The sequence below is a fragment of the Theropithecus gelada genome, chromosome 5 (genome assembly GCF_003255815.1).
Source record: "Theropithecus gelada isolate Dixy chromosome 5, Tgel_1.0, whole genome shotgun sequence".
NCBI lineage: Eukaryota > Metazoa > Chordata > Mammalia > Primates > Cercopithecidae > Theropithecus > Theropithecus gelada.
In genome coordinates, this window is record NC_037672.1 from 86,327,847 (window position 1) to 86,351,599 (window position 23,753).

At 39.4% G+C, this 23,753-nt stretch overlaps 1 protein-coding gene across 1 annotated transcript in view; it reads left to right on the forward strand.

Moving 5' to 3' along the window:
- Positions 1-22,853, forward strand: part of PDCL2 (phosducin like 2) — a 35,618-nt gene extending 12,765 nt beyond the window's left edge. The window contains exons 4-6 of the mRNA XM_025386388.1: positions 9,162-9,305; positions 16,715-16,923; positions 22,671-22,853. Of these exons, the coding sequence (XP_025242173.1) occupies positions 9,162-9,305; positions 16,715-16,923; positions 22,671-22,825 (508 nt within the window). The 3' untranslated portion in view covers positions 22,826-22,853. The remainder of the gene's footprint in view (positions 1-9,161; positions 9,306-16,714; positions 16,924-22,670) is intronic.
- The last annotated feature ends 900 nt before the right edge of the window (positions 22,854-23,753 follow it).

Consider the following 23,753-nt stretch of genomic DNA (forward strand, 5'->3'; position numbering starts at 1 on the left):
GTTTTCAACAAAAATCACAAGGCATACAAAGAAAGTATGGTCCATTCAAAGGAACAAAATATACTGATAGAAAATGCACTTGAGGAAGCCCAGAAGTCAGACTTACTAGACAAAGATTTTAAGACAACTATCTTACAGATGCTTAAAGAGCTAAAAAGATATGAATGTATGATCAAAAAGAGAATAGCAATAAAGAAATAGAAGTTATAAACAGGAATAAAAGATATTCTGGAACTGTGATAATAAGAAATATATATTTGATCTTCATCCCCAGTTCCTGACACAGACATACTTGGAATTTGCTGGGTGATAAAAGTACCTTTGGTATGCTCATGAGATGATTCTTGGGGGAGGGGATCCTAGTAGCTTTAGGAAGAGGGCTGGTTGTCAGAGGAACTAACCATGTGATAAGAAGGTTAGAACTTTTAATACTATTCCCTGCTCTCTGGCGAGGGCAGAGGGGCTAAAGATTGAGTTAATCACCAGTGGCCAATGATTTATTCAATCATGCCTGTCTAATGAAACCTCCCTAAAAACCACTAAATGATGGTGCTGTGGTCTGAATGTTTGTGTCCCCCCTCCCCCGAAATTCATATGTTGAAACCTAATCCCCCCCCAAAGTGATGACATTAAGAGGTGGAGCCTTAGGGAGGTAATTAGGTCATGAGGGCTCTCCCTTCATGAATGGCATTAGTGCTCTTATAAAAGAAGCCTGAGAAGGCCAGGCACAGTGGCCCATGCCTGTAATCCCAGCCCTTTGGGAGGCCAAGGCAGGCAGATCACCTGAGTCAGGAGTTCAAGACCAGCCTGGCCAACATGGTGAAACTCTGTCTCTACTAAAATACAAAAATTAACTGGGTGTAGTGTCCTGCACCTGTAATCCCACCTATTCGGAAGGCTGAGGCAGGAGAATTGCTTGAATCTGGGAGGCGGAGGTTGCAGTGAGCCAAGATTGTGCCACTGCACTCCAGCCTGGGCGACAGAACAAGACTCTGTCTCAAAAAAAAGGACTGAGAAATCTGGAACATGCTTTTCTAAAGATGCATTTTGCCAATCTTTGCCTTTAGTTGGAGATTAATCACATTAATTTAAAATTCACATACATTTAAAGTAAGTACCATTAAGAAAGGAGTGGCTTTTGCTACTTAGGTGTTTTCTGTATTTCTTATATAATTTTTGTTTTTTAAGTCTTCCATTACTGCTTTCTTTTCACAGTTAGCTGATTTTTGTAGTGTACGATTTTTATCTCCTTCTTCTTTCATTTTCTGTATATCTTTTAGTTTTTTCATAGTGATTATCCTAAGGATAAAAATTAACATCTTACAATGGCCTACTTTAAATAATACCAACTTCACTTCAATAGCATGTAAACACATCTCCATCCTTTTCCTTATTTGTTAGTGTCACAGACTACATTGTTATATATTGTGCATCCATTAACATAGATTTATTATTATTGCTTTATGTATTTGCCTCTTATATCATATAGGAGAAAAAGAGAAGTTAGAAACCAACGGTAGGCCAGGCATGATGGCTCATGCCTGTAATCCCAGTGCTTTGGGAGGCTGAGGTGGGCAGATCACCTGAGGTCAAGAGTTCGAGACCAGCCTGGCCAACATGGTGAAACCCCATGTCTAATAAAAATACAAAAAATTAGCCGGGCATGGTGGCACACGCCTGTAATCCCAGCTACTCAGGAGGCTAGGTGTGAGAATTGCTTGAATTTGGGAGGCAGAGGTTGCAGTGAGCCGAGATCGCGCCACGGCACTCCGGCCTGGGCAACAAAAAGGGAAAAAAAAGAAACCAACTCCTGTCTCAAAAAGAAAAAAAAAAAACCAACTCCAATAATGGCTTTTACATTTTCTTATGTAAAAGCCAAATGGTAATACTGGCTATTATATTTCCCTATGTAGTTAACTTTACCATGTTCCTCGTTTCTTCATGTGGCTTTGGATACTATCTGGTGCCCTTTCATTTCAGCCCGAAGGACTCCTTTCACATATATTTTAGGCAGATCTAGGTCCCTTGATGTCTTTTTATTTTTATTTTTATTTTTTTAAATCTAGGAATGCATTAATTTACCCTCATTCTTAAAGCATAGTTTTGCCAAATATCAAATTCTTGCTTGACAGTTGTTTTCTCTCAGCATTTAAAAAACATCAACTCATTGCCTTTTTGGCTTCCAAAATTTGTACTGAGAAACTGGCTGATAGTCTTATTGAGGATCCCTTGTATGTGATGACTTGCTTCTCTCTGCTTTCAAGATTCTCATTGTCTCTTCTTGCCTTTCAGTAGTTTATGATGTATCCCCACGTGGGTGTCTTTGAGTTTATCATACTGTTATCATACTTGCAGTTTGTTGAACATCTTGGATTTACAGATTCCTGTATTTTATCAAATTTGGGAAGTTTTCAGCCATTATTTCTTAAAATATGCTTTATGCTTTTTCTCTCTCTCTTTTCTGTTGAGATTCACACAACATGTGTGTTGGTCTGCTTGATAACCATAGACCCTTTAGGCCCTGTTTATTTTTTTTCATTCTTTTTTTTTCTGTTCCTCAGATTTGATCATTGCAGTTGTCTTATTTTCAAGGTTGCTGATTCTTCTGCTTCTTCAAATCTGCTTTTGGAACTCTCCAATGTATTTTTTTATTTTAGTTACTGTACTTTTTAGTTCCTCTGGTGTGTTTTACTCATACCTCTTCTGACATGAAATGTTGGGGCAGGGTCCCCCACAACCAAAATCTCCAACTTCCTGGACACCAACTGGGTGTTCTACAATTCATTTCAATTCTGACACTATTGGAGTTAGGGAAGACCCCACATTGGGAGACTACTTCAAACACTAAGGTGATTATAATAAATAAGTTGGTAGGGATTGGAACCCTGTGAATTGCCATTGGGAATGTAAATGGTACAACCACTTTGAAAAACAGTCTGGTGGATCCTCAAAAGGTTAAATGTAAAGTTAGCATATGATCCAGCAATTCCACTTCTAAGTATATACCCAAGAAAATTCAAAACATGTATAGGAATGGCCATAGCAACATTATTCACAATAATGCCAAAATGGAAACAATCTAAATGTCATCAGTTGATGAAAAGATAACCAAAAGTGATATATCTATACAGTGGAATACTATTCAGCCATAATTGAAATGAAGTACCAATATGTTCTACAACACGGATGAAAACATGCTAGGTGAAAGAACCAGTACAAAAAGTCATAGAGACAGAATGCAATTATTGTTTACCAGGGCCTGGGATGGGGGATAGGGAGTAACTACAAATAGATATGGGTTTATTGTGGAGTGATGAAAATGTTTTTGAATTAGGTAGTGGTGATGGTTGCACAACTCTTTGATGCTTGTCCTATCGTTCTCCTGAGCAGCTCTCCTCCAGGTGATGACTATGAACCTGGGCTGTTTCATTAGGGGCTACATAATCTCAGAAACCTTTATTTGCAGTTGTGTGGATCAGAAAATGTGAAAGGTCACATGGAACATTTTAGGGGTGAGTCATCAAAATTTATATATCACTTTCACTCATGTGCCATGGGCTGTAATCTAGTCTCATGACGTGCAAGGCAAGCTGGCAAATGTAGTCTTCCAGGTAAATGTAGCTTCCCCAGAAGAGAAAGCTATAATGATGATCACCCTACCTGTCTCTACCAGAGACTGAAGAGCGATACCATAAATAGAAATTCTTTTATTTATATATTCCACATCAAAATCACAAATTTAGTTGCCACCAAATTATGGCATTATTTTCATTTCTGTACCTGAACCAGTAATGTTTAAAAATATTACTTGTTCTTAAGAAATTCTGTACTTGTTAGTGCTGATTTAAAGCAAATTTCTCATTTAAAGTAAAAACAAAACAGCAAGAAAATATTTTTAAAAAACTAGTGATGAATGGGAGGCTGGGGCAGGAGAATTCCTTGAACGCAGTGAGAGGTGACAATGTGCTAGCAGCCCTCGCTCTCAGTGCCTCCTCGGCCTCTGCGTCCACTCTGGCTGGGCTTGAGGAGTCCTTCAGCCCGCCACTGCACTGTGGGAGCCCCTCTCTGGGCTGGCCGAAGCCGGAGCCGGCTCCCTCTGCTTGCAGGGAGGTGTGGAGGGAGAGGCGGGGGCAGAAACCGGGGCTGCAGTGGGGTGCTCACAGGCCAGCATGAGTTCCAGCAGGTGCGGGCTCGGGGCCGCACTGGGAGCGGCCGGCAGTGAGGGGCTTAGCACCCGGGCCAGCAGCTGCTGAGGTTGCGCAGGGTACCCCAGCACTGCAGGCGCTGCGCTCAAATTCTCGCTGGGCCTCAGCCACATCCCCATGGGGCAGGGCTCAGGACCTGCAGCCTGCCATGTCCCAGCCCCCTCTCTGCCGTGGGCTCCGCAGGGCAGGCGCCTCCCCGATTGGCGCCACCCCCTGCTCCCTGCCACCTGGTCCCATCAGCAGCCCAAGGGTTAAGGAGTGCAGGCCCGGCTGGGGACTGGTGGGCAGCTCTGCCTGCAGCCCCCATATGGGATCCACTGGATGAAGCCTGCTGGCCTCCTGAGTCTAGTGGGGACTTGGAGAACTTTTATGTCTAGCTAAGGGATTGTAAATACACCAATCAGCACCCTGTGTCTATCTCAAGGTTTGTAAATACACCAATCAGTACTCCCTATCTAGCTAACCTAGTGGGGACTTGGAGAACTTTTCTAATACTCTGTGTCCAACTAAAGGATTGTAAACGCGCCAATCAGCACTCTGTCAAAACAGACCAATCGGCTCTCTGTAAAATGGGCCAATTAGCTCTCTGTAAAATGGACCAATCAGCAGGATGTGGGTGGGGCCAGATAAAGGACTAAAAGCTGGCTGCCAGCGGCGGCCAGTGGCAACTCACTCTGCCCTCTCCCAAAGGTTGGAAGATTTATTCTTTTGTTGTTTTCAATAAATCTTGCTGCTGGTCGCTGTTTGGGTCCACGCTGCCTTTAAGAGCTGTAATACCGTGAAGCTCTGCAGCTTCAGTCATGAACACTCACCATGAAGGTCTGGAGCTTCACTTCGAAAGCCAGGGAGACCACGAACCCACCAGGAAGAATGAACAACTGCAAATGCACCCGCCTGTAAGAGCTGTAACACTCATCGCAAAGGTGTGCAGCTTCACTTCTGAAGGCAGCGAGACCGGGAACCCACCAGAAGGAAGAAACTGTGGACATAGCCGAAAATCAGAAGGAACAAACACTGGACACACTTTAAGAACTGTAACACTCACCGCGAGGGTCTGCGGCTACATTCTTGGAGTCAGCAAGACCAAGAACCCACCAATTCCAGACACACCGGGAGGCAGAGTTTGCAATGAGCTGAGATCATGCCACTGCACTCCAGGCTGGTGACAGAGCGAGACTGTCTCAAAAACAAACAAACAAACTGAACTAAAGTAACAACTTTTTTTTATTTGATAAAAATTTTAATAACTTGTATGAGGAAAAAACGAATTACTCCTTTTTTTTTTTTTTTTTTTTTTTTTTTGTTGGTAGGAGAAGGACAGAGTTTTGCTCTGTTGTGCCAGCTGCAGTGCAGTGGCCCAATCTCAGCTAACTGTAGCCTATGTCTCCTGGGCTCAAGTGATTATCCTACCTCAGCCTCTGGAGTAGCTGGGACTACAGGCACATCTACCACGCCCAACTAATTTTTGTATTTTTTTGGTAGAGAAGTGTTTAACCACGTTGGCCAGGCTGGTCTCGAACTCCTGACCTCAAGTGATGTGCCCGCCTTGGCCTCCCAAGGTGCTGGAATTACAAGCTTGAGCCACCATACGCCGCCTCATCTGTTATTAAACATCATACTATAGGTCGTAGCCCGTAGCTTAGGACAAGATTTTTTTTTTAAAAAAATGTAATATTCTAACAAGAAGAGACAAATGTTATTGTGTAGATAATTATAAAATAACAAGGGAGTCAGTTCAGAAGTTCTTCTAGCTAAAAGGATGAAAAAAATTTATGCATAGCAATAAACAAGTATATTGTTGGTGTCATATAATACTAAATTGGCCTTTTTGACATATGTTCCCCTTTCTGTTGGTGTATTCCAGTACCATTGAAGCTAAAACCCTAACATGATATTTCTCAGACTTTGTTGCAGTAAAGGTAAAGGATGTGATTTAGATATTTCACCGGGAATGTGACTTCAGAACTAAATTAACTGGGGAAAGAAGTAGAAACACACGGCCGGGCACGGTGGCTCATGCCTGTAATCCCAGCTCTTTGAGAGTCCCAGGTGGGTGGATCATGAAGTCAGGAGATCGAGACCATCCTGGCTAACACGGTGAAACCCCGTCTCTACTAAAAATACAAAAAATTAGCTGGGCGTGGTGGCGGGCGCCTGTAGTCCCAGCTATTTGGGCGCTGAGGCGGGAGAATGGCGTGAATCCCGGAGGCGGAGCTTGCAGTGAGCCCAGATGCCCCACTGCACTCCAGTCTGGGGGACAGAGCCGAGACTCTGTCTCAAAAATAATAATAATAGTAATAATAGTTAGAAACACACAAAGCATGCATTTAGGTGGTACTGATGTAGAATTTGCATCATGGTTTTGGAGACTTTTTTTTTTTATTTTATAATTTCAACTTTTATTGTAAATTCAGGGAATGCACATGCAGGCTTGTTATACTGGTACATTGCATGATACTGAGGTTTGGGATATGATTGAACCCATCATCCAGGTATGGAGCATAGTATCCAATGCAGCCATTATTTTGGCAACAATTTCTCATCCTTAGATTATTACTGAGAAGATAGGGTTCTAGAGACAAAAGTTGTTACACTGGCTTTCTGATTCTCAGAATAGTCTGATAGTAAAGCCAACAATGGAGTGGTAGTTCCAGATTCCCTAGTTTCCGGATTGTGGTAGAGAAAGCCTTGGCCGACCAGTTTTGCATGTTATTCTGGGAGTCATGCCTGGTATCCCAGCCTAGAGCCTGCTCCTTCTTTTTATTGGGTTGATAAAGTATTTAATTCCCCATATTAAGCTCCTTTCTGCTTAAAATAGCTAGTGGGCCTTCTGTTTATGCAACTGAATCCCAAATGATAGGATTGTTAGGTGAAAAATGCACGCCATTGAACACTGTGTGAACTCTTAATGGCAAAAGCGGCCCGTGTATTTACCGTTCTCCCCTGCCCAATTAGTTGAAATAACAGAAAAATGAGAAGGAGGAAGAAGTGGAAGAGGGGAGGAGGAAGAGAAGTTATTGATAGTTGCACCATTAATTAGAGCATGGTGTCATCATTGGAATAAGAATATTTTGAAATTTCTGAAAGATGTTAAGCCAGTAAGATCAAATTGAGGGAAGTTAGATACTCGGTACAAACAAAGTAGGGCTCCCAGAAGAACAGTGGAGTGACTCTAGGTTCCAAATATCTGGGCCAGTGGAGGAAAAATTGAAGGACTTCAATTTGAAAACTATGAGAGGTCCCCAGCCTTGGGTTACTATCCTTGGCATTTTCTTCTAGGTTTGATTTTGCTTGGATTACTGGTTATGTAAAGTAAGAGGTTTTACTTGAAATGTTTCTAGCATGTGAAATAAGGTCAGAATGTTTTAAAATATACCCAGGGTTTTGTTTTTATTCAAGTGTGTCAGGAGATGGTTGCTATTGAAAGGATAGTTGGTTACTCACAGTTTCCAAGGGGAGGGGTGCATGCCACATCATGCCACACTGGGGCCATGCAGTGAAGCACCTGAATTGATCAGAAGTCAGAAGGAGCAAGGGGAAAAGCATGGGCATAAGGCTTTTGTTGTGGTTTCTATGGGAAAAGCAAGGCTAGGCAGGGTAAGTAGAGTTAGGATTGGCTAGTTTCAATAATTTTGGTGGGCTCTGGGCTGTAGAGGCTATCTCTAGTTATTTGGTACCTGGCCCTGGGATGATTAGGGCAGGGGATCGTGGCTCAGTCTGATAAATGAAGTGATTGAGGGTATGGGCCCTAGATTGATTGGTTTGCGTTTGAAGAGTGTTTGCTATTTCGTGGAGTTCACGAGCCCTGGGAGGGGCAGACTCTACAGAATCAGCAATGTGCCAGATGCCAGAGCATCAAGAATACATAAAATGGGAAAATATGGTTAGTATACAGAGAAAGAAAGGGAATAAATACTCCCAGCAAACTTAGAGGTATAGAATCATTAAATGTTAATAAACTTGCAGGCATGTCAGAAACCATTTAGATTTGCTTCATGAATCCAGGCATTCAACAGCAAAACTGTCAAATTGTAGATGTTGAGAAAGTTGGGTTTTTTAAACAGTTGCAAGGTTCTCTATGGATAGATAAATAGGTAGCAATGTTTACTGAATGCTCACAGTGTGTCAGGCACCCTGCTAAGAAATTTACATGTATTATTTCATTTTTTTCCCAATAATCCTTTGTGAGTAGTTATTAGTATTATTCCCATGTACAGTTAGGGAAACTGAAGTGTAGAGAGATTAAATAACTGCCCAACTTTATGCTATTAACAAGTACTGGAACTGGCATTTAAACCCAGTTTAGTCTGACCTTGGAATCCAAGCTCATAATCACTCTCCTCTACTACCTCTCTATCTATAATAAATCTATGTTTATAATAAGTAATTGCAAATATCCACAAAAGCTTCAAAGTGAAGATCATCTTAGCATGATAGTTACTAACATTTACATGGGGATAATAATAGTACTGGCTTTGTAACATTTTTACAAGGATTAAGTTCATTAATGTTATGTATTTAAAATAGTGCCTGGCAACATAGCAAGCACTTGGTAAATGTTGGATATCATTATTCTCCTTAATGAAGTATTCAACTTGTACATGAGAATTTGTTGGCACAACATCCAGATAAACTCTCTATAGCAGGGAACAACTCCCCTGCACCCCTGCACCCCCCCATTCCTCCAAGACAGTTAATGATTTAAACCTAGTCTTAAATACAAACAAATTTAAAAGTCAATAGCAAACTTCTTATGCTTTTCAATATCCATGATAACACAGATTTGCATATAAAAAGAGAAATTGGCTTTATAAGATCATTCATTAATATCCCATCATTTAAAGTGTTTGATATGTATAGACATTATATTCATTGCCCTAAATTGTTATTACATATGAGAATGACCTTAAGAATATGACAGTATTCTTATGTAATTTAATTTCATGTTTTAATTAGAGAGAAGCGGTTACAGGAATGGAAAGCTCTTAAGAAAAAACAAAAATTTGGAGAATTAAGAGAAATTTCTGGAAATCAGTATGTGAATGAAGTCACAAATGCAGAAAAAGATGTGTGGGTTATAATTCATCTATACAGATCAAGGTAAGATCATAGTATTTCAAAATGTTAATATACTACTATTTTAAAAGACATATTTTTGGTTTTAAGGTTTTACAAAGCGTATGACAGTACTCAAGAAAAAGCAACTATATATTACACACATATACATCCATAGAGTTTTTGATAGTCATCGGCTTCAGGGATTAAATTAGGTATTTTAAGATCCTTTCATTTCTAATTTCAGGAACTTGTCACACTTTTTAGAAAAATAAGCACTCTTTGGTAGTTTTGTTAAAAATTTTTTATTCTAGAAAATCTCAAAAATACAGAGAAGTAGAAAGAATGAGAAAATGAACACTCTAAATATCGACCATGTAGATTCAACAAGTAACCTTTTGCCATATTTATATAATTGTATCTGTGTGTGTGTATATTTGCATTTGTAGAAAGTAAACTGAAAGTAAACTGACCATAGCATGATGCTTTATTCCTGTGTACTTCAGCATGCATCTTCAAAACATAAAGGTGTTGGAAAGAAAAAAAGTTCTATTTCCTCTACCCATTTTAGGTTTATTGGCTGGGATCCTACAAATTGGACTGACAAAAGACAGGTTAACAAGAGAAAAACAAACAGAAGCCTATTAACAAGTGCATTACACATACACATAGGAGAGCTCAGTGATAAGTAACTCAAAGTGGTGGTTAGAGCTTGGGCTTACATAGTCTCTTAACAAAAGAACAGCAAATTTATAGAGATGTGATAAGACAACAGAAAGGGTCTTTGAGCTTCTAGGAATAACAAACTGTGGGATGGTAAATACATGGGTGAAACTATGTATTCAACTTGTTGAATCTATATGGTCAATATTTAGAGTGTTTGATTTAATAGAAATTAAAGGTTGTTTTAGCAAGGTTTGTTATACAGATTCCTCTGTGCCTCACTGGGATGATAAGAATCTAGAGCTTTATCCAGTGATTAAGAGTGTCCTCCCCTTCCTGGTAGAGACAAGAGTGAGGATGTTACTGGGTGGAGAATATTTTTCTTGTGTTTGTTTCTTTTCAGTTGTCTTTAGCTCAAAATAATCCTTATGCCAGAGTGGCTTATTTTGGTGTGGCATATTATGAATCCCTGCAAGAACATTCTTCTACATAACCACAATACCATTTTTTCACTTAACAAAATTAACAGTAATTCCTCATACCATGTAATACCTCGTCCTTACTCAGATTTTCCCAAGTGGCTTAAAAATGTCTTTTATAAATACATGTGTTTTGGACAAGGAGTCAATCAAGAATTATGCAGCACATTTAGATATATCAGCTCTCTTAAGTCTCTTCTAGTAGAACAATTCCCCTGCACTCCTATACTCCCCCATTCCTCCAAGACAGTTAATTTAAAAATATACCTGGTGGTACTAGGTATAATCCACTGTTGCTAGGCCTCACCAGCCTTGCCTAGTAAATAGGGAAAGTAGACTTTTCCCCAACTCTGTTTCTCTCATTCAAACAGTCCTTCTAGCTTTAGGTCCCTACCCCTCTGCCTCAGAGCTATAAACCATTCTAGGAACAGAGGCCATGACAGCAACCTTCACTGTCCTTATTTCAATCTCTGAATAATAATTTTTTTTTCTCTTTAGGTCCTTGGGGAAATTATGTACAGAGCAATTTATGCAAATTATAGCCCTGTATATAACCCTGTGTAGCCTGTATGGGGCTATACTTTGCAGTTCCTGAGTTGAACTTTGACAGGACAACATGCCGCATAAAAGAAAATGCCCCATAAAAGTTATTTTATTATAACTAAAACTCTTGGTAGATTAATTTTTAGGTAGCTTTAAAGTTTTTAAAAGAATATGTTGACCTAAAAGGAAGAGGCTGAGGCACAAAATATAATTTAAAGAGTTTACTTGAGCCAAAGTGAGGATAGCTGCCCAGAAGACTAAACCCAAGTAACCTTGGATACGATCTCCCTTTAGCCTTTGTTATGAGCAGGTTTGTGAAGACATAAAAGGGGGACAGGGAGTGGACTAATACAAAGCTGTTTGTCAGGAATTCTCTTTGGCTTAAGGAAATGACATTGATTAGTGATTGGCTATACATTGTTAAACTATGAAAATTACAGTGTCTGATGTATTATTGGGTTGATTTATAGCTACTTGCAAGCAATAGCAAGCAGTTTCAAGAGAGGAATGCATAGGTGAAGGAGGGAGTAGGTTGTAATTCTCTCTTTTTATTTTTGATACAGGGTCTCACTGTGTTTCCCAGGCTGGAGTGCAGTGACGATCGTAGCTCAATGCAGCCTTTAATGCTTGGGCTCAAGCAATGATCCTCCTGCCTCAGTCCTCCAAGTAGCTTGGACTACAGGTCTGCACTACCACATCTGGCCAATTTTTAAAATTTTTTCATCGAAACGGGGTCTTGCTATGTTGCCCAGACTGGTCTCGAACTCCTGGCCTCAAGTGATCCTCCTGCCTCAGCCTCCCAAAGTATTGAGATTACAGGCGTTAACCACTGTGCCTGGCTTGCTGTCTCATTTTAATGACTCCGTGGGTGTAAATGTTTAAAAGGACTTACATTCTTCAGAGAAAAGTTATTTCCTGAAATCACACTTCCATATTACCTATACTATTTATTTGGTTAACCAGTTTGTAAATGCTGCTTGTAGGTCTCACAGATAAGGATGAGAAACACTGACATTTATAAAACAGGGATCTGTTTGTGGTAAATATTATATACTGAAGTGGTTTACTGAATGTTTTTCTGACCCTGTGTGGTTACCAGAGTAGATATTGCTTCTAAGTAAAATTATCTAGTTTAATGGTTATTTCCATATAAATTACTAGTTTTTAGAAATAATTTAAAAAAATTCATAAAGAGGTTGCATGTGTTTTAGTCTGCTTCAAATTGTCATATGCTTTGATAGACTCAAAAAGAAGGATGTGGTTTCATAATATTTTAAGTATTTGTGACCTTCTCAGAAGGTTTTTCTGGACCACTCTAAAGTAGTTACATATTAGATTTCTGGACATTAAGAAAATACATTCCTGGGGCTGGGTGCCATGGCTCACACCTGTAATCCCAGCACTTTGGGAGGCCGAGGCAGGCGGATCACTTGAGGTCAGGAGTCAAAGACCAGCCTGGCCAGCATGGTGAAACCCCATTTCTACTAAAAATCCAAAAAAAAAAAAAAAAAATTTTAGCCGGGCTTGGTGGCGCATGCCTGTTGTCCCAGCAATGTGGGAGACTGAGGCAGGAGAATGGCTTGAACCCAGGAGGCAGAGGTTGCAGTGAGCTGAGATCGCGCCATTGCACTCCAACCTGGGTGACAGAGCAAGACTCTGAATCAAAAAAAAAAAAAAAAAAACAGAAAATATGTTCCTGTGTTGGTATAAAACATATATTTTGAAAATTAATCTGTAATAATCCAAATTTATAAAATATAACAGAAAATAATTGTGTTATAAATATTCCTTAGAAAACTTTAGTTTTTAACAATGGAATTACTGGCCAGGCTTGGGGCTCATGCCTGTAATCCCAGCACTTTGGGAGGCTGAGGTGGGCAGATCACCTGAGGTCAGGAGTTTGAGACCAGCCTGGCCAACATGGCAAAACCCTGTCTTTACTAAAGTACAAAATATTAGCCGGGCATGGTGTCATGTCCCTATAATCCCAGTTACTTGGGAGGCTGAGGCAGGAGAATCGCTTGAACCTGGGAGGCAGAGGTTACAGTGAGCTGAGATCGCATCATTGCGCTCCAGCCTGGGCAACAGAGCGGGACTCCATCTCAGAAAAAAAGGATTTACGTACAGCTTTTTAATATTATAAAGTTGAAGGACAGCTGTTAATTTATGTTTTTGTAACCACCCAATGGGGTTCATTTTGCCTGCTGCCCACATAGAGCCAATTTATCAAGACAGGGGAATTGCAATAAAGAGTTTAATTCATGCAGAGCCGGTTGAACAGGAAACCAGAGTTTTTTTATTACTCAAATCAGCCTCCCCCAAAATTTGGAGGCTGGGTTTTTCAAGGATAGTTTGCCAGACCACAGAATGGGTACTGCTGATTGGTTGGGAATGCAATCATAGGGATGTAGAAAATGATCCTTGATATGGTTTGGCTGTGTCCTCACTAAATCTCATCTTGAACTGAATTTCCCATAATCCCCATTTGTCGAGGGAGGGACCTGGCGGGAGGTAATTTAATCATGGGGGCAGTTACCCTTATGCTGTTCTTGTGATAATGAGTGAGTTCTTTTGAGATCTGATGGCTTTATAAGGGGCTTTTCCCCTTCTGCTCAGCACTTCTCATTGCTGCCACATGTGAAGAAGAATGTGCTTGCTTCCCCTTCTGCCATGATTGTAAGTTTCCTGTGAGTCAGTTAAACCTCTTTCCTTTATAATTACCCAGCCTTGGGTATGTCTTTATTGTAATACAGCATGAGAATGGACTAATACAGTCCTCATGCGGGCTAAGTCTGCTTCTGTATGGGGCCACAGGACCGCTTGGTGGGTCCAGGTAGAGGCATCAGTCATCAGAAATGCAAAAACCTTAAAAGATGTATCAAAAAGGCCAATCTTAGGTTCTACAATAGGGTTGTTGTCTGCAGGAGTAATTGAGGAAGTTGCAAATCTTGTGACTTCCAGAATAATGGCTGGTAATTGTTTAAGTGTGTATCTTAGCAGAATTCAGGCTCCTCTCATCCTCCTAACCTAGTCTTTGCTTAGCTTTTACAAAGGTGGTTTAGTTTTGGGGAAAAGCTATTATCATTTAAACTATAAACTGAATTTCTCCCAAAGTTAGCTTGGCCCAAGTCCAGGAATGATTCTGGGCAGTTTGGAGGTTAAAGAGAAGATGGGGGTTGGTTAGATCACATCTCTTTCACTGTCATAATTCTCTCACTGTTAAAGTTTTTGCAAAGGTGGTTTTATTTTTAGCTACTTTCTTTCAGTTTTATAAAAAGGTGGTGTGTGTTTGTTGATTAGACTCCTAAATTCTATGATTTCAATGCCTCCTTGCCATTAAATTGATAGGATTAGACCCACTTTTTATCCAAATGAAGGCTTAGCCTCCTTAAGGTGCTTTAGAGCGATCTAACTCAACCTGGGCCAGTAAGCCTGATGATTTAGCTTTAAGTCAGTCTTGTTTCTGGTTTTATTTAATCTTATGCCTGTACCCCAATTCTAATTTGGGGCTTTTATATTATTCTTATACCCAAGTGCATATTTTGAAGCTTGAATATCATAAATAGGCTCTTAACTTGCTTTGTGATGTTACTGGTCTGCCTCATATTTTACAGCTCTTCTGGGGTTAAAATTCTGGCCCTCAGCCCCAACACCAAATTTGTTCTCCTGCTGCTTGCTGTCAGAACTTTCTTCGGGTAACCCTTTCTCCCTGCATCACAATCTGTTATGCAATATTCTCTTAAATCTATACTTTTCACTGCCACCACCAATACCTACCTGCCTTTTGCCATTCACACTACTGATCCATCCCACAAATATCTGTTGTACCACTGACTGAGCTTTCATTCTGATAAAATTTCTAATGAAAATTATAAAATTTCTCTGAATTAGATATTAGTGGACTCATTTCACCTTGAAGAAAATCAAAACATTTTACTCTAAGATATACTTTCTTGACATATTTTGAGGTGGGTGTTCAGAGAGCCAACAAAACTGAAGTAACCCCTTAAAGCTGTCTTTTGTGGAGATTTGCAACTGTAGAGAAAATCTGCATTCATGCAGTCAGGCCTTCTCTGAGGGCCTTCCCTTGTCTGACCTAGGACCAAGTTAACTGAGAATCTGATGCCTTTAAAGGTCTAAAAGAAACATTTACCATCTATTCTCTTTAAGGGTTGCTACCTGTAAGGTTTCATCTACATAACAAGACCACTTTTGCTAGCCAGGCCTCCTCTTCTCTGCCTCCCATAGCCTGTCTTGTCACTGTAACCTGATTTACCCCAATGACACGTTTTTGGTCATGCCAGAGCCTCCATTCTTTCTGTAGCCTCAAGATGGCATATAAGCTTCTGTACCTCATTGGAGGGTTTGGGTAATCACTTTGTGTTTCCTCTCTCATGTGCATGTTAATAAACTTGTGTGCCTTTTCTCCAATTAATCTGCCTTTTGTTAGTTGATCTTTCAGTGAACCTTCCTTCGGAGGGCAAAGAAATTTTCCCTTGGCCCCTAAAACCTTTCATTTTTTAGTAGAGACGGGGTTTCACCATGTTGGCCAGACTGGTTTTGAACTCCTGACGTCAAAGGATCTGTCTACATTGGCCTCCCAAAGTGCCGGGATTATAGGCTTGAGCCACTGCACCCGGCCCAAATTGAGTATGTTTATGTAAAATGGAGAAAGAGTCTTTGGAGAAGGAAAGATGAGAAAACAGGAAAAGAGGGAAGCAGAATAACCAACAAAGGTCCCAAGGGAGATGGAAGGAATGTAGAATAAAGTAGAGGTGAAGAGATTCACTTGAAAGTTTGATAAAATGGGAGAAAAGGAACTAATTGATCAATGAGTGGGATGAGAATTAAGTGATAAAGCAGGAAGAACTGAGGTTGTGGTCACACTTCCAATCAATATTAAATTTCTGGTAAGGAATAGTTCTGGATAATGGGGCCACCAGAATGTGACATGGAGTGGGATTCTAAAGACTGTGGGAGGCCGGGCGCGGTGGCTCAAGCCTGTAATCCCAGCACTTTGGGAGGCCGAGACGGGCGGATCACGAGGTCAGGAGATCGAGACCATCCTGGCTAACATGGTGAAACCCCGTCTCTACTAAAAAATACAAAAAAAAAACTAGCCGGGCGCAGTGGCGGGCGCTTGTAGTCCCAGCTACTCGGGAGGCTGAGGCAGGAGAATGGCGTAAACCCGGGAGGCGGAGCTTGCAGTGAGCTGAGATCCGGCCACTGCACTCCAGCCTGGGCTACAGAGCGAGACTCCGTCTCAAAAAAAAAAAAAATAAAAAATAAAAAAAAAATAAAGACTGTGGGAGAAGTTTGTTGGAGTCAGGAAAGACAGTTCTGGATATGGTAAACTCATTACATGGAAAGAAGCTGGTGATGGCAACAAGAGTTGGGATCCTTTTGTTTCAACTCAGAACTGCAAAGGATTTCCTAGAAGTGTCCTGTTTTTGTTTTTGTTTTTGTTTTTTCTATAAACTGGGAACCTGCTTGAACCAAACTGATGCTCAGTTGGATGTAGTTTCCTTAAGTTAAGCATCAGCTTGCCTGGTAGCTAGCTTCATTCCCAGGCTATAATGGTGCTTGCAATAAAACCAGAGGACTCTACATACAGTTCATCATTGCTAAAGGTAACAATAGAGGATGATAATAACATGTTTTTATATTAATCTAAGATTTATTTTTGCCATGGCGATATTTTACTTATTTCATTAGACTGAGATGAGTAGTCCGTTTATTAAAGATTGTGTGTACTGTTTCTCTTTTTAGCATCCCAATGTGTTTGTTGGTTAACCAGCATCTTAGTCTTCTAGCAAGAAAGTTTCCAGAAACTAAATTTGTTAAAGCCATCGTGAATAGCTGTATTCAACACTACCATGACAATTGTTTACCAACAATTTTTGTTTATAAAAATGGTCAGATAGAAGCCAAATTCATTGGAATTTTAGAATGTGGAGGGATAAATCTCAAGCTGGAAGGTAATGTTACAAATTTTGTTTATAAAAATGATAGGTGAAAACATCCAGAAACTAACAAGTATCCTAAAAGTTTTCTTCCTTTGTACCAAGGTTTTTTCCTTGCTTTTAGTCTCTTTTTGTATGCCTCCAGATTAACTTTCCTATAGTAATACTCTAATAACAGCCCCTTGCTTAAAATCCTTAATAGTTCTGTGTCTCAAGTAAGTTAAAAATTTAGAATCTTCTCCTTTAGAATGTCCACCCACCTCTCCAACTATATTGCTCAGTGCTTTCTAGTTTCTGTTCTTGTTAGGCTGGTCTTCAGCCACTACTAGGCTGGTCTTCAGCTACTACTAAATATACGTTAACTCATTTGTGCCATCACACTTTTTTACACATTCTCTGCTTGTACCTAACGTATTCTACCTTTCTCTGTTCTCCATATCCAAACTTTATTCCTACATGAGTCTGCTCTATTTTTATTTACTGCATTATGTAATATTGAACCAATTCATAATCTTTTTCTTCTCTACTGAATTTCTATAGTGTATATTCAATGCATCTTACTTTTCACTTATTAGCATGATAGCTAATTTTGTTGATGAATCAATCCGCTTTGAATTTTATCTTCCCAAAAATTGCAGGGACCATGCCTCCTATTACTTTATTTTTCTTAGCACACAGCACAAGACTTTCTATTTTTATCTTCTTTAATTGTTTTTACTTCCTAAGGTCATTTCTTTGATACATTCATTTTTTGGCAGTGCTTTAACTCTATTTTACAAAACTAAAAATCATTTTCTCTCACCACTGTGTTAAAGCCATCATGAATGGCTGTTTTCAGTTTTTGTTCTTTTGTTTGTTTGTTTGTTTGTTTGTTTTTGAGACGGAGCCTTGCTCTGTCACTCAGGCTAGTGTGCAGTGGCATGATCTCGGCTCACTGCAACCTTTGCCTCCTGGGTTCAAGCAGTTCTGCCTGCCTCAGCCTCCCGAGTAGCTGGGATTACAGGTGCCCACCACCATACCCGGCTAATTTTTGTAATTTTTAGTGGAGATGGGTTTTCGCCATGTTGGCCAGGCTGATCTTGAACTCCTGACCTCGGGAGATCTGCCCTCCTCACCCTCCCAAAGTGATGGGATTACGGATGTAAGCCACTGCGCCTGGCCGGTTGGTTTCAATAGGTATTCTTTCACTCTGTCAGTCCCCCAAAATTGTTTTTGGCCTTACCGAGACCTCTGACACTTTAATTTTTCCAGAAGTTTCCCATTTTTCTTTTAGTCTTCTAAGGCCTTTCCTTGTTTTACCACCTGTTTTTGTAGCTTGGATCTTTTCTTTTTAATTAAAAAAATTAACGACATAAGAGTACATAAAAGAATACATAGAATAATCATATAGTAAGCATTCATGAAATCATTATTGTCTTCTCTGTTTGGGATGCTATAATAAAAATACTATAAACTGGGTGGCTTATAAACAAGAAACTTTATATTAAGATCTCACAGTTCTGGAGGCTGGGAAGTCCCAGATCAAGGCGCCAACAGATTTGGTGTTTTATGAGGACCTGTTCTTCATAGATGGTGACCTCTTCATTGACCTCACGTGGTGGAAGGGGCAAACAAGCTCCTTTTGGCCTCTCTGTTCACTCATTCCATTGAAGAGTGCTCTGCCCTCATGGTCTAATCACTCCCAAAGTCCCCACCTCTTAATACCATCACCTTGGGGATTAGGATTTCAACATATGAATTTTGGGGGGACACAAACATTCAGGACCATAGTAATTACCAAAAGTAACAAATGTGAACATTTGTTTATGCTTGCTTCAGCTGTTTATTTGAGATAGCATCTCACTCTGTCACCCAGGCTGGAGTGCAGTGGCACAATTATGGCTCACTTGCAGCCTTGACTTCTCAGGCTCAAGTAATCCTCCCACTTTAGCCTCCTGAGTAGCTGGGACTACAGGTGCCAGCCACCACACCTAACTATTTTTTTAACAAAATTTTGTAGTAGAGATGAGGTCTCACGATATTGCCCAGGCTGGTCTCAAACTCCTAGGCTCAAGTAATCCTCCCACATTTGACTCCCAAAGTGCTGGGATTACAAGCATGAGCCACCATGCCTGGCCTGTTTGCTTATCTTTTAAAAACACATTACAGATAAAGTTGAAATTACCTGTATTTCATACTTAGTCCTGTTCCCCTCCCTGCTTCCTTAGGGGCAAAAACTATCAAGAATTTAGAGTGTATCTCGTCCCTTTATTTATTTAATTTTTTTTTGAGAGGGAGATATCAATGACATTTATTGGTGTATTTTAAACATTGTAGTAGAATATGTGTAATATAACATTTACCATCAACTATTTTTAAGCATACAGTTCAGTGGCATTAAGCACATTCACATTCCATCACCATCATCTCCAGAAGTTTTTTTTGTCTTACATAACAAACTCTGTACTCATTAAACAAAAACTCCTTGGTCTCCAGTTGCTTCAGCCCAGGCAATCACCTTTTTAAGATTCTGTCTCTATGAATTTGACAGCACTAGATACCTCATATAAATGGAATCATATAGTATTTGTCCTTTGTGATTGACTTATTTCACTTAGCATAATGTCCTCAAGTTTCATCCATGTGGTAGCATGTTATCAGAATTTTTTTCCTTTTTAAGTATATCTTGAGTATCCCTTCATCTGTTGATGGATACTTAGGTTGTTTTCACCTTTTGGCTATTGTGAATAATGCTGTTATGAACATATGTGTACAAATAATATGCTTATCTCCATTTTTAATTATTCTGGGAATATACACAGAAATGGAATTGCTAGATGATATGATAATTCTATTTTTAATTTTAGGAGAAACTATCTGGTCTATATTGTTATGCTTTAACTTAAGTATATCTATAGAAATAGAAGGAATAATTAATTGCAAAATCGAAAGTACTTAATAAAGGGCATTATATTGTAATATCATTCTGCAACTTGCTTTTTTAAAAATCTCATAGTATTCAGAATCTCGTTTATTTCATATATGTCTGATTCAATAACTTTATCTCCTGTCTAGCATTCTATAATCAGCTATTCCTCAATTTATCATTCCCCTATTGTGAGAAATGTGAGTTGTTTCCAATTTTCCCATTATGAACAATTCTGCTGTGACAATTGTTGTGTCCACCTGTAAAAATTTCTCAAGGATATATGGAGAATTGTGGGAATATAGGGTATACACATTTTCAACTTCACTTGATAGTTGATAGATTGCTCTATAAATGGAAGTATCAATTTATCCTTCCATCTGTGTTTAAAGATATACGCACATCTTCACCACTTCTTGTTAATTTTAGACTGTTGGTTTTTTGGTCAATCTGATGGATATGAAATGGTATCATTTCATTGTTTAAATGTGGATTTCCCTCATTACAAGTGAGGTTATGGATTTTTTTCATATGCATTGCTCATTCTGATTTCCTCTCCTGTTTATATACTTTGTCCATTTTGTCATTTGTGTTTTTTTCATTGATATAAGAGTGTGTATGTGTGCATATGTTGTTTCCATTGACTCGTAAGAGTGGGTATGTGTGCATGAGTGTGTGTGTAAAGTTCTGGATACTATTTTTATAGTATTACTAATATATTCTCACCAGTTATGGCTTATCATTTCATCTTGATTGTCAGATAAAAGTTATGATTTGGCATAGTGAAAATTATTAATCTTTTTCTTTATTGTGTACTTTTTGTGCTTTCTTTTCAAAACCCTTCTGTATTCCCAAGGTGAAAAATATATTCTTCTATACTTTCTTCTAAGAGTTTTAAATTTTTATTTTTGAGCTTAGGTCTTGAATAACATTGGGCTTTTCTTTTGTGTATGATTTGATGTAAGGAATTGTATTAGTCTATTTTCACGCTGCTAATAAAGACATACTTGAGACTGGGTAATTTATAAAGGAAAGAGGAGGTTTAATTGGCTCACAGTTCAGCTGGCTGGGGAGGTTTCAGGAAACTTACAATCATGACAGAATGGGAAGCAAGCATGTTCTTTTTCACATGGCAGCAGGAAAGAGAAGAATGAGAGCCAAGTGAAGTGGGGAAAAAGCCCCTTACAAAACCCATCAGATCTGGTGAGAACTCACTCAGTTCTCATCAAGAGAACAGCATGGAGATAACGACCCCCATGATTCAATTACCTCCCACCCACAATACGTGGTGATTATGACAACTACAGTTCAAGATGAGGTTAGGGTGGGGACATAGCCAAACCATATCAGGAATGTATCTACTTTTTTTCTGTAAGAAAATGCAACTGTTTCAACACCATTTATTAAAATTTCACTTCACTCTTTTTCTTTTTTTCTTTTTTTTTTTTTTTTGAGATGGAGTCTTGCACTGTTGCCCGCACTGGAGTGCAATGGCACGATCTCGATCTCGGCTCACTACAACCTCTGCCTCCAGGGTTCAAGCGATTCTTCTGCCTCAGACTCCTGAATAGCTGGGATTACATGTGCCTGCCACCATGCGCGGCTAATGTTTTCTTTTCTTTTTTTTTTTAGTATTTTTAGTAGGGATGGCGTTTCACCATGTTGGCCAGGCTGATCTCAAACTCCTTACCTCAGGTGACCCGCCCGCCTCAGCCTTTCAAAGTGCTGGGATAAGGTGTGAGCCACCACACCTGGCCAGCTTGTTTAATTTTATAGGCTCACAGCTGGAGGGAAATGTACCTGAGTATGAATTGTGTCTTGAGTCTTTCCTGTATCTGACTTAGATGAGACTGTGGACTTTTGAGTTGATGTTGGAACGAGTTGAGACTTTGGGGGCTACTGGGATAGAATGAATGTATTTTGCATGTAAGAGGACATGAATTTTGGGGGCTGGGGTGGAATGGTATGATTTGAATGTGTCCCCCAAAATTAGTAATCCCCAATGCAACAGTGTTGAGAAGTGGGACCTTAAGAGGTGATTAGGTCATGAGGTCTCTGCCCTCATGAATGGATTAATGTCATTATTGCAGAGTGGGGTTGTTGTCATGAGGATAGGTTTGTTTTAGAAGTGAGTTCAGCCCTCTCTTGTTGTCTCTCATTCACCTTCTCTAACTCACTTGAATTCTGCCATGGGATAACCTCAGCAAGAAGACCCTCACCTGATGTAGGCCCCTCAACCTTATACTTCCCAGCCTCCAGATGTATAAGAAATAAATCTTGGTTCTCTATAAATTACTCAAGTCTCAGGTATTCTTTTATCACAAAACAGACTAAGAACCAGTTTAACCATAATTTCTCCCTTTAAGTATAACTTTGCTATATCTAATGTGTATTTTGATATTGTAGCACTTTTACTGTCAACCAGTTCTAAAGATACCAGGCTGGGTGTGGTGGCTTACACCTGTAATCCCAGCACTTTGGGAGGCTGAGGTAGGGGGATCACTTGAGGTCAGGAGTTCGAGACCAGCCTGGCCAACATGTTGAAACCCTGACTCTACTTAAAAAATATAAAACTTAGCTGGGTGTGGTGGCATGCACCTGTAATTGCAGCTACTCAGGAAGCTGTGGCATGAGAATCGCTTGAACCTGGGAGGCAGAGGTTGCAGTGAGCCAAGATGCACTCTAGCCTGGGTGACAGAGTGAGACTCTGTCTGAAAAAAGAAAAAAAAACTATAAATAAATATATCATCATTTCCATGGTAATATTACTAAGAGTCAATTCCTATTTCATATAGATGAAAAATTATTCATTTTTTCAAGATTTTTAACTGACTTAATGATGGGTTATTTATTACAGAACTTGAATGGAAGCTAGCAGAAGTTGGAGCAATACAGACTGATTTGGAAGAAAACCCCCAAAAAGACATTGTAGATATGATGGTATCTTCAATTAGAAACACTTCTATTCATGATGACAGTGATAGCTCCAACAGTGATAATGATACCAAATAGAAATATTCAGTAAATAGCTTTTAGTATATGTGTACTGAATGTTTTACTTATGACTGCTTTTATAATTAGGGATCAGAAAATTCATGAACAGATTTATTTTATTTTCATTTTTATATTAGAATTATGGCATATATGTCATTTAAAAAATTTTCAGGCATTTCAGAATATTCATTGCCTCTGAGAAAAATAGAATTTGGCAGCCAGGCATGGTGGCTCACGCCTGTAATCCCAGCACTTTGGGAGGCCAAAGTGGGCAGATCGCCTGAGGTCGGGAGTTCGAGACCAGTCTGACCAACATGGAGAAACCCCGTCTCTACTAAAAATACAAAAATTAGCTGGGCATCGTGGCACATGCCTGTAATCTCAGCTACTCGGGAGACTGAGGCAGGCGAATCGCTTGAACCCGGGAGGCAGAGGTTGCGTGAGCCAAGATCGCGCCATTGCACTCTATGTTGGGCAACAAGAGTGAAACTCCATCTCAAACAAAACAAAACAAAAAACAAAACAAAACAGAATTTGTATTAAGCCCTTAGTATTTTTCTGTGGTTTATCCTTTTTCTAACTCATGTTGGACAAAAACACAAATATTACAAGACCTTTCTTGCTTACTCACTTCCAAAGAGAACTACGAATGAAAGCAATGAAAGAAAACCATGAAATTTTATTTAAGTCAACACATTTTAAAATCTAGAGACTTAAGTAAAAAGTTTTAAATTTATGACCATAAAGCTTTTTCTTAGAAATCTCTTACCTATTAAAACATTAACCACTTAATAGCATAATGCAATTAATACATTTTGAAAAGTACATAAAAAAATCTGTATTCATTATTATTGTTCTGAGTAGTTACTATCAAGTTAGAAAATTACTGAGTATTCTCATTAATAGTTAAACTATAGAATCATTAGAACACTACACCATGTAAGTT